Source organism: Dendrobates tinctorius, unplaced genomic scaffold (assembly GCF_039654945.1).
Source record: "Dendrobates tinctorius isolate UK_male_01 unplaced genomic scaffold, ASM3965494v1 ptg000028l, whole genome shotgun sequence".
Lineage (NCBI taxonomy): Eukaryota > Metazoa > Chordata > Amphibia > Anura > Dendrobatidae > Dendrobates > Dendrobates tinctorius.
The window spans coordinates 25,872,519-25,885,896 of NW_027361696.1; the positions used below are offsets into that span (position 1 = coordinate 25,872,519).

Consider the following 13,378-nt stretch of genomic DNA (forward strand, 5'->3'; position numbering starts at 1 on the left):
CCCTCCAATCCTGGTATGCATGCTACCCCTCTCCCCCCAATCCTTGTATGCATGGCCCCCTCACCCTCCAATCCTGGTATGCATGGCCCCCTCACCCCCCCTATCCTGGTATGCATGGTACCCCTCATCCCCCAATCCTGGCATGCATGGCCCCCTCACCCAGTACAAATATATTTATATACATGAGATGCCCAGGTTATACCAGCTGTACATATATCATATATACAGGAGATTCCAAGGCTATACCAGCTGCACATATATAATTATATACAGGAGATTCCCAGGTTATACCAGCTGTACATATATAATTATATACAGCAGATTCCCAGGTTATACCAGCTGTACATATATAACTATATACATAAGATGCCCAGGCTACACCAGCTGTACATATATAATTATATACAGGTTATACCAGCTGTATATATAATAATATACAGGAGATGCCCAGGTTATACCAGCTGTGCATATATAATTATATACAGAAGATGGCCAGGTTATACCGGCTGTATACGGTATATATAATTATATACAGGCGATGCCCAGGTTATGCCAGCTGTACATATATAATTATATACAGGAGATGCCCAGGTTATACCAGCTGTACATATGTAATTATATAGAGGAGATACACAGGTTATGCCAGCTGTACATACTGTATATTATATAGGGGAGATAGACAAGTTATACCAGCTGTACATATATAATTATATAGAGGAAATGCCCAGGTTATACCAGCTGTACTGTACATATATAATTATAAACAGGAGATGCCCCGGTTATACCAGCATGGTCTATGTCGTACAGTTAATATATCCCTCTCCATTCTCCACTGCCATTGCCTCCTCCTCTGTATAACTCTTTATATTGATTACTCACCAGGTCAAATTTCTCCAGTCCTTCTCCTTTAAAATACCACTCGGTGAAGGTTTTGGCCACTGTCTCTCCTCGCTTCTTGCAGGAAATACATCGGATCTTAAATTCTTTCCCAGCGACGGCTTCCGTCTCTGGATCGACCTCTACGCAGCCAGACCAGCAGGTGTATGCTAGGTGGAAAAAAGACAACGATATGTTACGGTCTACATTGTCTGCTGAAAAACTGTAAAATCCATTTAGACATCTCCGGAGAGGAGACAGATCACTCTCACATTAAACATATGGGATTAATTATAACTGGGGAAGTGAAAAACAGATGACACTTTAACCTCCATTGAAGTAGAACCTCCTGACATTAACAGGTAATTACAACAGGGGATCTGCTTAGAGCTAGCCACCAAGTCTAGGATTGGTATACTCAGAGGCAGAGAAATACAATTCCCGAAGCAAAAAGGAAATATCTCAGACTTTCCGGAGCGAGTGGTCAGTATTAATAAATATTGGGGTTTGCAGCAATCCGATATTTATGGGAGATATATTTTCGGCGTTGTGACGAACATTATGCATTCACTCACATCACCGTAAGGCCGGCCTACCACCTTCAACTTAATATCGACAAATGGATGATGCTATCCATGCCATGTTTCATCTGTATAGAAAGATAAAATTGCGATAGGAAAAATGACAACGAAATCTCTCACCTGAGACCTCGGGAGGGAGAGAAGTGTGAACATGTCCTGAAGTCTACATCTGTTTTGAGACTACAGCTCCCTGCAGGTGTGTACTTGTTATCCCATTCACAGATTGCCCAGTGACCTACATCAGAGCTCAAACCTTGAGGCTGAAGGTCCAGCTGAGGGTTTGCTACAATTGTATCCAGTCTTAATAATCCTCTGAGAGATCCCCAGTCTCTATGAGGACAGGAGAGACTGATGTATTTGTCTCATAGAGGATTGTCTACGCTGGATACAATTGTACCAAATCTTCAGCTGTAAGAAGCATTCAAGAATCTCTCCACCCCCCAGGGTATGATGATTTGTTCCAGAACATTTTGGATTTTATGTCATTGTGGGTAAATGTTGTCCAATAACCCAAACCGTAAGAGCAAGAAGGACGTGATAAAATTCAGACCAAGGTTCCATATTCTATGTATATTTTCCTATATGAGCACAATACCCAAGCCCATTTTCCTTACACATTATTATATCACACAGATCAAGTCACAATCGGGTGACATATACAGTAGATCACTTTAGCAAATATTGGTGATTAGTCTGACCCATTTGTATGTGCATCTACGAGGTTCAGCTTCACAGTCATTGGATCATAATGCTGCATAAGGGAAAGGATTATTTTGAAGATGGCAGGAAATAAGTTCATTTACTCTGCTATTTTATTGCAGAATTGTTTCCTGCTGCTATAGCTGCTCTCCTTGCTTTAATATCAATTGGTTTGAGGCAACCCTTTTTATATGTTGTGTTTGTTAAAGTTTACAATTTTTGAAACAAAGTATTTTTTTTATTTTATCCAAATATGAGTAGCACTCTTGATCAAAATGTCACCCGATTGTGACTTAATCTGTATGATATAATATTTTCCTTTATCTCTTCACTCTATAGATTCCAGGACTTTACACAGCTGAGGTGTCGTTCTAATGTTTTCAGGAGAGTAGATGAGGATTTCTACAGAGATATCATTCTGTGTCTTGTGCTGAGGCCTCGGCCGGGCCCCCGGGGCTCTGAGAGCACTTTACACAATCATCTACTAATGTAAGTGAGGAGCCTATGTCCGGACTCTGCTCCTAGTAATGGATCATCTTAACTCTTAACCCTTTGTTCTCTGCAGTCAGCAATAACAGGGAGGATACTGGTAAGAGGCGATTAGTACCTGGTTTATAAATCAGGGTCAAGTCCTACTTATGATGTCCTCAAAAAGGGCAACTTCTCTTTATAAACTTAAGGGTTCCCATTCCCAAACCTAAGTGGAACCCCCCACTCCTCATGCATTTTTATGGCCAGCGCTGAGACATTGTATCAATTGGTATCGAGGTCCCATCATGCCATACACTGGGATAGGGGGCACTGGGTGGTGCCAGTTTCCAAATCACTGACCCCAAACAGACAATTTTTGAAATCGTTATATAATGATCAGCCATGACTTGATACGTTTCTGTTAAGTCATTTCCAGGGGGATTGTAACAATATAATATCTATAGGGGTGAAGGTTTACAAATGTTGGGGGCTTTCCTTCACAAGGTCAAATTGGCTAAACACCTTGTGCATAGAGACCATAACTCAAGAACAGCGTCAGACTTGGAGCACCTTGGGCCCACCAGAGAAAATCATTCTTGGGACCCACTAGAAGTAGCTACATAGAAATAAAAACAAGACCACCAATTGTGTGGTAAAACACACTAATATTAAGGTATAACATAAGGTAGTACACCCCCTCATAGAATATAAAGTAGCCCCCTCATAGAATATAATGTATCCCCCTCATAGAATATAAAGTAGCCCCCCTCATAGAATATAATGTAGCCTCCCTCACAGAATATAATGCAGCCCCCCTCATAGAATATAATACAGCCCCCCTCATAGGGTAAAATGCAACCCCCCACAAAATATAATGCAACCTCCTCATAAGGTATAATGCAACCTATCCATAGACTATAATGTAGCCCCCTCAAAGGGTATAATGCAGCCCCTCCACAGAATATAAAGTAGCTCCCTCAGAGTATAATGCAACCCGCTCATAAGGTATACTGCAGCCCCCCCATAGAATATACTGTAGCCCCCTTATAGGGCATAATACAGCCCCCCTCATATAGTATAATGTAGCCCCCTCAGAATATAATGTAGCCCCTTGAGAGTAATGCGGCCCCCACAGAATATAATGTAGCTCCCTCATAAAGTATAACGCAGCCCCCTCATATAGTATAATGCAGCCCCCTCAGGGTATAAGGCAGCCTCCCCTCATAGGGTATTATGCTGCCCCCCTCATAGGGTATAATGCAGCCCCCCTCACAGGGTATAATGCAGCCTACCTCCACCTCCTTCATTGTTCTCCCCCTCACTCCCATCATTGTCCTCATCACCACCTCCATCATTGCCTTCTCACCCATCACCCCTATCATTGCGCTTTCCACCACCTGCATCATTGCTTTCTCCCCCACCACCACCATCATTGTCCTTTCCACCACTACCATCATTGTCCTTTCCACCACAACCATCATTGCCTTCTCCCCCACCACCCCAGCATTGCCCTCTCCATCTCCATCATTGCCTCGCCCCCACCACCCCATCATTGCCCATTCCACCACCTCATCATTGCCTCCTCCCCCACCACCCCATCGTCCTTTCCACCACCACCAATATTTCCTTCTCCCCCACCATCCCCATCACTGCTCTCTCCATCACCCACATCATTGCCCTCTCCAATGCATACACACACACAGCACCACTCTCACACACACAGCACCACGCCACTCCTACACACACACACACACACACACACACACACACACAGCACCACTCTTACACACACAGACACACACAGCACCACTCACCTTTCAGCATGTTTCTTGCAGCCGCAGCACATCCCGGCAGCATCTTCATCGCCGGCAGCTTTCTCTCTGAAACAGCCATGCGCTGAATGATGATGTCATCCTGCAGCGCTGCTGTGTCAGACAGGAAGCTCTGGGCAGGAAGCAGAACGGAATTGGATCCCTGCAGCCTTTTCCTCCTGTAGGCAGTGGAGCTCCCTTGCCCTCAGTGTTAGCCACCCTGCAGGGGCCCGCCTCCGGGGCCCTGATGCAGCCACACCGGCTTTACATGTGGTATGTCCACCCCTGCGGGCAGTATTAGCCTCAGCCTGCGGCTAACATTGCCTGCCATTAAAGTGGAATGAATATTGACTCTTCTCCACGCCCATGTGGGCGTGGGGAAGCGTGAAGATTCACTTCTCTTTAGCAGCAGGGACAGGCTTCTGTCTCCAGCTGCTGATCCCCTGGCATTGGGTGGGCCCCCCTGATTCACGGGCCCCATAGCAGTTGGGTGTGCCGCTATTAGCGACACACCCCTGGCTGGGGTTCCCTGGAGAAGCGGGGGCCCTAGGCAGCTGCCGGCCCTGTATGCCAGCAGTTGTAAGAGCTTGGGCCCACCGGGGAATTCTCTGATTCTCCCGTGGGCCAGTCCAACCCTGCTCAAGAAAGACGATTACTTCTAGCAGGAGTAAAAGTTTAGGAACAGGGGGCTATCTTCACACTTCAGTTTAACCGAGGTCAACTTTCATTCTAGCAGCTAAAAGGTTAACCAGTTGAGAGCAAAAGAAAAATACATGTTTCTTGTCGCCACACCCGGCACTTCCATTGCAGCCTCAGCTTGATCTTTGGCTCTTCCATTGCGTTTTTGTCTTCATGACTTATTCACGACTGTTTACAAGTTTCCAGATGGAAATCATAATGTAACGCGGGACGTGATAATCGACTGATTACATCTCTTCCATTGGTAGGAACTTGGATATTGCATCTCTCGCTTTAATAACCATCCAAAAAGATCGTCCCCAATTTGACATTGAATCTGCAGTGGATCTTCACATCTCAAAAGTGGAGCAAACTTTTTTCTGTTTGGATCATTTATGAACATTTAGCATAGAGATAAGTTTGGTGGAGGTCCCAGGGCTAAGAATTTGGTGAACCCTCCGATCCCATGACCAGGCCCAGGAACCTAATCCACTATGGGAGCCACATAAAGAAAACGAGCTCTGAAGTCTATGAGAGCTATGGAAATTGATGAAGCAGTGACTTCTTGAGACGTCAAAAGAAAGACAGGGGAGTAGCAAATATCCATGACGCCACTACAGCAACACCTGGTCTAGTGTCCAACTCCAACATGACACCATGAGCAGCACAGGAATAATGTGCACAGTCATGTCACAGTACAGGGATAATTAAAACAGTAATGTCACAGTACAGGGATAATACACAATGTCATGTCACAGTAGAGGGATAATACACACAGTCATGTCTCTGTAAAGGTACAGTATTCGGCTCACTGGAACTTTTCAACCTTTTCCCACATATCATGCTTCAAATGTAAATGTAAATTTTTGGTGAAGAATCAACAACAAGTGGGACACAATTGTGAAGTTGAATGAAATTTATTGGTTATTTTAAATTTATGTGGAAATTCAAAAACTGAAAAGTGGGGCGTGCAATATTATTCGGCCCCTTTAACTTAATACTTTGTTGCTCCACCTTTTACTGCGATTACAGCTTCAAGTCACTTGGGGTATGTCTCTATCAATTTTGTACATCGAGAGACTGAAATTCTTGCCCATTCTTCGTTGGCAAAAACAGCTCGAGCTCAGTGAGGTTTGATGAAGATTGTTTGTGAACAGCAGTTTTCAGCTCTTTCCACAGATTCTCTATTGGATTCAGGTCTGGACTTTGACATGGCCATTCTAACACCTGGATACGTTTATTTGTGAACCATTCCATTGTAGATTTTGCTTTATGTTTGGGATCATTGTCTTGTTGGAAGACAAATCTCCTTCCCAGTCTCCGGTCTTTTGCAGACGCCGACAGGTTTTCTTCAAGAATGGTCCTGTATTTGGCTCCATCCATCTTCCAATCAATTTTAACCATCTTCCCTGTCCTTGCTGATGAAAAGCAGGCCCAAACCATGATGCTTCCACCACCATGTTTGACAGTGGGGATTTTGTGTTCAGGGTGATGAGCTGTGTTGCCTTTACGCCAAACATATCGATTGGCATTGTTGCCAAAATTTTGATTTTTGTTTCATCTGACCAGAGCACCTTCTTCCACATGTGTGGTGTCTCCCAGGTGGCTTGTTGCAAACTTTAAATGACTCTTTTAATGGATATCTTTGAGAAATGGCTTTCTTCTTGCCACTCTTCCATAAAGGCCAGATTTGTGCAGTGTATGACTGATTGTTGCCCTATGGACAGACTGTCCCACCTCAGCTGTAGATCTCTGCAGTTCATCCAGAGTGATCATGTGCCTCTTGGCTGCATCTCTGATCAGTCTTCTCCTTGTTTGAGATGAAAGTTTAGAGGGACGGCTGGGTCTTGGTAAATTTGCAGTGGTATGAAACTCCTTCCATTTCAATATGATCTCTTGCACAGTGTCCCTTGGGATGTTTAGAGTTTTGGAAATCATTTTGTATCCAAATCCAGCTTTAAACTTCTCAGCAACAGTATCACGGACCTGCCTGTTGTGTTCCTTGGTCTTCATGATGCTCTCTGTGCTTCAAACAGAACCCTGAGACTATCACAGAGCAGGTGCATTTATATGGAGACTTGATTACACACAGGTGGATTATATTTATCATCATTAGTCATTTAGGACAACATTGGATCATTCAGAGATCCACAATGAACTTCTGGAGTGAGTTTGCTGCACTGAAAGTAAAGGGGACGAATAATATTGCACGCCCCACTTTTCAGCTTTTGAATTTCCACAAAAATTTTAAATAACCAATAAATTTCATTCAACTTCACAATTGTGTTCCACTTGTTGATGATTTTTCGCCAAAAATTTCATTTGGTATCTTTATGTTTGAAGCATGATATGTGAGAAAAGGTTGAAAAGTTCCAGGGAGCAGAATACTTTTGCAAGGCACTGTATAATGTACATTGTGATGTCACAGTAGAGGTATAATGACCACAGTAATGTCACAGTACAGTGGGCCCGTACTGTAAGCCACAGGCTGTAGAAGGGAGGGCCTCATGACCAGAAGGTATACCAGGCCCTAATAGGGGTAAAACAAAGCAAGGATAAACTAAAATGGAGTTTTAGGAGGGGGGTTATGATCCAGAATGGTGGATGGGAGGGGTTTAAGGTGCAAATTATGGTAGGGTATTAGTGGAAAGGGGGCGTAAATGGGGTCAGTTAATTAGCTAAGGGGGAAGGTATAAAAGAAAGGGATTGAGGGGGCAGGGACAGCATTTTAGTACATCAAAGTTGACACATTACCTTGATGGAGGAGCTATTCCAGGAATTTAAACTGCTTGCAGCAACAAAGGGCTCAGCGTGGCTGCAGGAGCAGATGCGGCAGTGGAGTGGCAGCAACGACGGACCTACAATGTTACCAACACGCTCTAAGAGGTCGCAGACTCAAGAGAGAACAAGCCCTGAATTGCAATCCAGATCGAGGAGGAATAGTGTGAGCCGATCCATGGACCATTATAGCCAGGAGACAGGCAGCCAGGAGACGCTGGAGGCTCCGAATTAGCGCAGGAAGACTGCACGGAGTTCGCTTCCGGTGAGCCAGCTACGTCATGCAGGGAGATAAGGTCACGGGGCGCTGGGAGTAGGAACACGGAAGTGACTGTTGGGTACAGGGAGCAAGAAACGGAGCGGGCAGTGCAGCGCTCTCCCTCTTTACGAGGTCAGAGCGTGGGGACTGGCCTTGAGAACGGGGTTAATACTGGGATGGGCCTGCTCGAAGGCAGGTGGAGGATTGCAGGCTGCGTGCTTGCAGCTGAAGTGCCTTCTACCATCGCTGGGGCTACAGATTTTTGCAACACTAATGCAACAAGACCAGGGAGGTTCTTGGTTGCTAGGGCGTCGGCTGTGGAATCTGAGGAGGAGGACATGGCGTCTACAGGAGAAGAATCAGAGGAGGATCATTGGGGAGATAAGCAACGGCCGTTCCGAGGGGGACTCGAAGTCGGCCCGGTAAGCATTGTGGTCACTGTAATGCAGTGAGTGGTTGTGATGTGGGTGGCGGTCAGCATGCTGTGTAGGAGGGGTCAGCAGGTAGTGAAGAGTTGTTGGGAATGATGCATAAATTTATGGGTGTGGCTGTCTTCCCCCGCTGCAGTGTGGCAAGGGGGTGGGGCGCAAATGGGAGATGAATATATAGAAATTTTTTTCATTATTGCCGTTGGAGAAGTTAAATTTGGACAGGTTCATGTTGATGGAGCGTAAAATAGAGGAAGAGGAAAGGTGTAGATATCGGTTGATTCCTCCAACTTTCACAAATTTGTTGCAGGCATTTTCCAATTTGGCAAGTGTGGTGGGGGAAAAGATCCCAGAAAAATGTTCATCTCTTTTTTGCTATCTGGATAGCATTGGGGAGGCATGTCGTACGTATGGTGGGACTGGTTGGTTATGGTATGACAAACATTTTAGGCAGAGGAAGGCAGTTCGTCCGAGTTTGTGATGAGATAACAAGGACAGAAGTTTGTGGATGCGCTTAATGTCTGCACCGAGAGGTCATGTCTTCCTTTCCTGGGGCCGCTGGAGTACCAGCCAGTGCAGGGGCACCACCGGCGGGAGCAAAGGAGGTATTGTATTGGCTATTCAATGAGAAGGAATGCAATTTTACGTCATGTAGGTTTAAACACGAATGTTCTGGTTGTGGAGGACAACACAGCTTCTCAAAGTACTTTAAGAGAGCAAAAGGAAAGCTTGGGGAAGCTGCGGGTAAGAGGGACGACTCCAGTGAGGGTAGAGTGGATGGAGCGGTATTTAGATGTTTATCCTGATAGGGAGGCAGCATGTTTGTTGAAGGAGGGTTTTTTCGGTTTGGTTTTCAGATACCTTCAGTTGTGAAGGAAGGATCGGTTTTGGTTCGGAATTTGAGGTCTACCATGGAACTACCTGAATTAGTTGGTCAAAAATCGGGTAAAGAAATGGAGTTGGGCAGGATGGCTGGTCCATTTCGGTCATTACCATTGCTACAATTAAAGATTTCTCTGTTGTGTTTGGTCCCAAAGAAATAACCAAATAAGTATCGACTGATACACCATTTATCATACCCAGAGGGGGGTCGGTCAATGATGGCATCTATCCTGAGTTGGTCTCGATGTCTTACGTGTCATCGATAAGGCGGTTGAGTGGATAAGGCGGTGTGGTCATGGTGCATTGTTGGCCAAGGTATATATAGAAGCGGTGTTTCATTTGTTGCCGGTTCATCCTGATGGTTTTCACCTGTTGGGTTGTTTTTGGGAAGGGCATTATTACGTTGATTGTTGTTTGCCCAAGGGTTGTTCGATATCATGTTCTTATTTTGAGAAGTTTAGTTCTTTTCCGAAATGGGTGGTTCGCACGGAGGCAGGTGCAGATTCCATTATTTACTGTCTTGATGATTTTTTGTGTATTGGACCTTCTGGGTCTGCGGTGTGCGCAATATTACTGCAGTCTATGGAACAAGTAGCAGAGAGGTTTGGGATCCCTCTGGCTGCAGAGAAGACAGTTGGCTCAACTACCACGCTGTGTTTTTTGGGCATTGAGATAGATATGGTGTTGATGGAATGTCGTTTGCCAGCAGAGAAGCTGGAGGATTTGAAAATGGTCATACACGAGGCGTTGAGAGCCCACAAGGTTCGGTTGCATCAGTCTTTCCTGAGTAAATTGAATTTTGCATGCAGGATTTTACCCATGTATTTATCAGGAGGTTGGCTGTAGCAAAGGTGGGTGTGACTAACCCACAGCATTTTATTCGCTTGAATGCGGGTCAAAAAGCGGATATACGCATGTGGAAGCAGTTTTTGGATAGTTATAACGGGCGGGCAGTGTGGTTGGACGAGGTAGTGGATAATGTTGATTTAGAATTAGTGACAGATGCAGCAGCATCATTGGAATTTGGAGACTATTTTCAAGGCAAGTGGTTGGCCGAGAAGTGGCCGGATGAGTGGAGTGTCAATGGCCTGACAAATAATTTAGCGGTCTTAGAGCCATTTCCCATTGTGGTAGCCATGGAGTTGTGGGGAGAGGCGTTGTGAAACAAGAGGTTGAGGTTTTTGTGCAATAAGATGAGTGTAGTGCAGAGTATTAATCAATTGTCAACGCATTCTCCCCCCCGTGGTGAACTTGATGCGTCATTTGGTACTTCGATGCCTGCATTTGAATGTATGGTTGAGGGTGACACATGTGCCAGGAGTCAGGAATTTTATTGCTGATGCAATTTCTCGCTTTTAGTGGGGCCTCTTTCGGAAGCTGGCACCAGAGTCGGAGCAGCACGGAACACATTGGCCGGAGAGCTTATGGAATCAGATATTGGATTAGCAATGAGGTTAATTGAGGCATCGGTGGCTCCTGGAACATGGCATCGATATAATGCGGTGTGGGACTATAGTATAGACTGGAGGTGAGTACAGGGAGTTGTCAGTATGATGAAGATAGAGTGAAGTTGTTGTTATACACTACCGTTCAAAAGTTTAGGGTCACTTAGAAATTTCCTTATTTTTGAAAGAAAAGCACAGTTTCTTCCAATGAAGCTAACATTAAATGATTCAGAAATACACTCTATACATTGTTAATGCAGTAAATGACTATTCTAGCTGCAAACGTCTGGTTTGTAATGCAATATCTTCATAGGTGTATAGAGGCCCATTTCCAACAACCATCACTCCAGTGTTCTTATGGTACTTTGTGTTTGCTAACTGTGTAAGAAGGCTAATGAATGGTTAGAATACCCTTGAAAACCATTGTGCAAGCATGTTAGCACAGGTGAAAATAGTTTGGCTGATCAGAGAAGCTATTAACCTGACCTTCCTTTGAGCTAGTTGAGAATCTGGAGCATTACATTTGTTGGTTCCATTAAACTCTCAAAATGGCCAGAAAAAAAGAACTTTCATGTGAAACTCGACAGTCTATTCTTGTTCTTAGAAATGAATGCTATTCTACGCGAGATATTGCCAAGAAACTGAAGATTTCCTACAGCGGTGTGTACTACTCCCTTCAGAGGAGAGCACAAACAGGCTCTAACCAAAGCAGAAAGAGAAGTGAGAGGCCCCGCTGCACAACTGAGCAACAAGACAAGTACATTAGAGTCTGTAGTTTGGGAAATCGACGCCTCAAAGGTCCTCAACTGGCAGCTTCCTTAAATAGTACACATAAAACGCCAGTGTCAACGTCTACAGTGAAGAGGCGACTCCAGGATGCTGGCCTTCAGGGCAGAGTAGCAAAGAAAAAGCCATATCTGAGACTGGCTAATAACAGGAAAAGATTAATATGATTGGAAAAAAGTGTTATGGACAGACAAATCCAAGTTTGAGGTGTTTCGATCACACAGAACATTTGTTAAAACGCAGAACAACTGAAAAGATGCAGGAAGAGTGCCTGACGCCATCTGTAAAGCATGGTGGAGGTAATGTGATGGTCTGGGGTTGCTTTGGTGCTGGTAAAGTGGGAGATTTGTACAAGGTTAAAGGGATTTTGAATAAGGAAGGCTATCACTCTATTTTGCAACGCCATGCTATACCCTGTGGACAGCGCTTGATTGGAGTTAATTTCATCGTACAACCGGACAATGACCCAAAGCAGACCACCAAATTATGCAAGAACTATTTAGGGAAGAAGCAAGCAGCTGGTATTCTATCTGTAATGGAGTGGCCAGCGCAGTCACCAGATCTCAACCCCATTGAGCTGTTGTGGGAGCAGCTTGACTGTACGGTAAGCAAAAAGTGCCCATCAAGCCAAACCAACTTCTGGGAGGGGCTTCTGGAAGCATGAAGTGAAATTTCTCCAGATTACCTTCGCAAATTAACTGCTAGAATGCCAAAGGTCTGCAATGCTGTAATTGCTGCAAAGGGAGCATTCTCTGACGAAAGCAAAGCTGAAGGAGAAAATTATTTCCAATAAAAATGTTTTTTAGAACCTTGTCAATGTCTGGATTTTAAATTCATTTGGCAACTCATTTGATTATTAAATTATGAGTTTTCATGGAAAACACAAAATTGTCTGGGTGACCCCAAACTTTTGAACGGTAGTGTACATGATTGCTAGGACATGTGAGGAAGGGGTGTCAGTGTTGAATGGCGGCATTGGCATTAATGTTCAAATTGTCTGGCGTAAAAGATGTCACCAAGAATTTTGTGGTATGACAAGCTGTGAAGGGGTTCAGGAAATGAAGGGCGGTTCAGGATTGAAGGCACCCGATCTCATTTCAAATGTTGGGTAGGATGTTAGCAGCATTGAAAAATGTGTGTCGGTCTAGTTACAAAACTTTGTTGTTTCAGATGGCTTTCAGTTTAGATTTCTTTATAGCGTTTTGTATAAGTAAGTTAGTTAGCAAGAATTGTGGTGATCAAGGGGGTTTGCAATTTTGTGATGTGCTTTGGGAACCCGGGGTTATTCGTTGTAGACTTCGGCGGTCGAAGACAGATATCTATTGTTAGGGTTGTATGATGGAATTATGGGCGGTAGAAGGATTAACGGAATGCCCGGTATATAGAACGTCTCAATTTCTGTTGGTGAGGGGCAGTGCCAGGGGTTCTTTGTTGATTCATCAGGATGGTTCGGCTTTGTCTAAATTTCAGTTTATATCCATATTCAAGAGGTGCTTAGGTGTGATTGGGGTAGATGATTCTAAATTCGGGTCCCATTCATTTCGTATAGGGGCAGCGATGGAAGAGGCCAGGTGGTGCCTCAGTGCAATGGCGGTACGCAAGATTGGGAGATGGGAATCATTACGCTTTGTGTCATATGTCTGGACAGGAATGTTGGATGTTTAACAGTGAAAAAGGGGGTTGC

At 44.5% G+C, this 13,378-nt stretch overlaps 1 protein-coding gene across 1 annotated transcript in view; it reads right to left on the reverse strand.

The window, feature by feature from the left end:
* SCN1B (sodium voltage-gated channel beta subunit 1) overlaps window positions 1–13,378 on the reverse strand; it is an 86,480-nt gene that overhangs the window by 20,838 nt on the left and 52,264 nt on the right. The window contains exon 3 of the mRNA XM_073570502.1: window positions 880–1,046. Coding sequence (XP_073426603.1) covers window positions 880–1,046 — 167 coding nt within the window. The remainder of the gene's footprint in view (window positions 1–879; window positions 1,047–13,378) is intronic.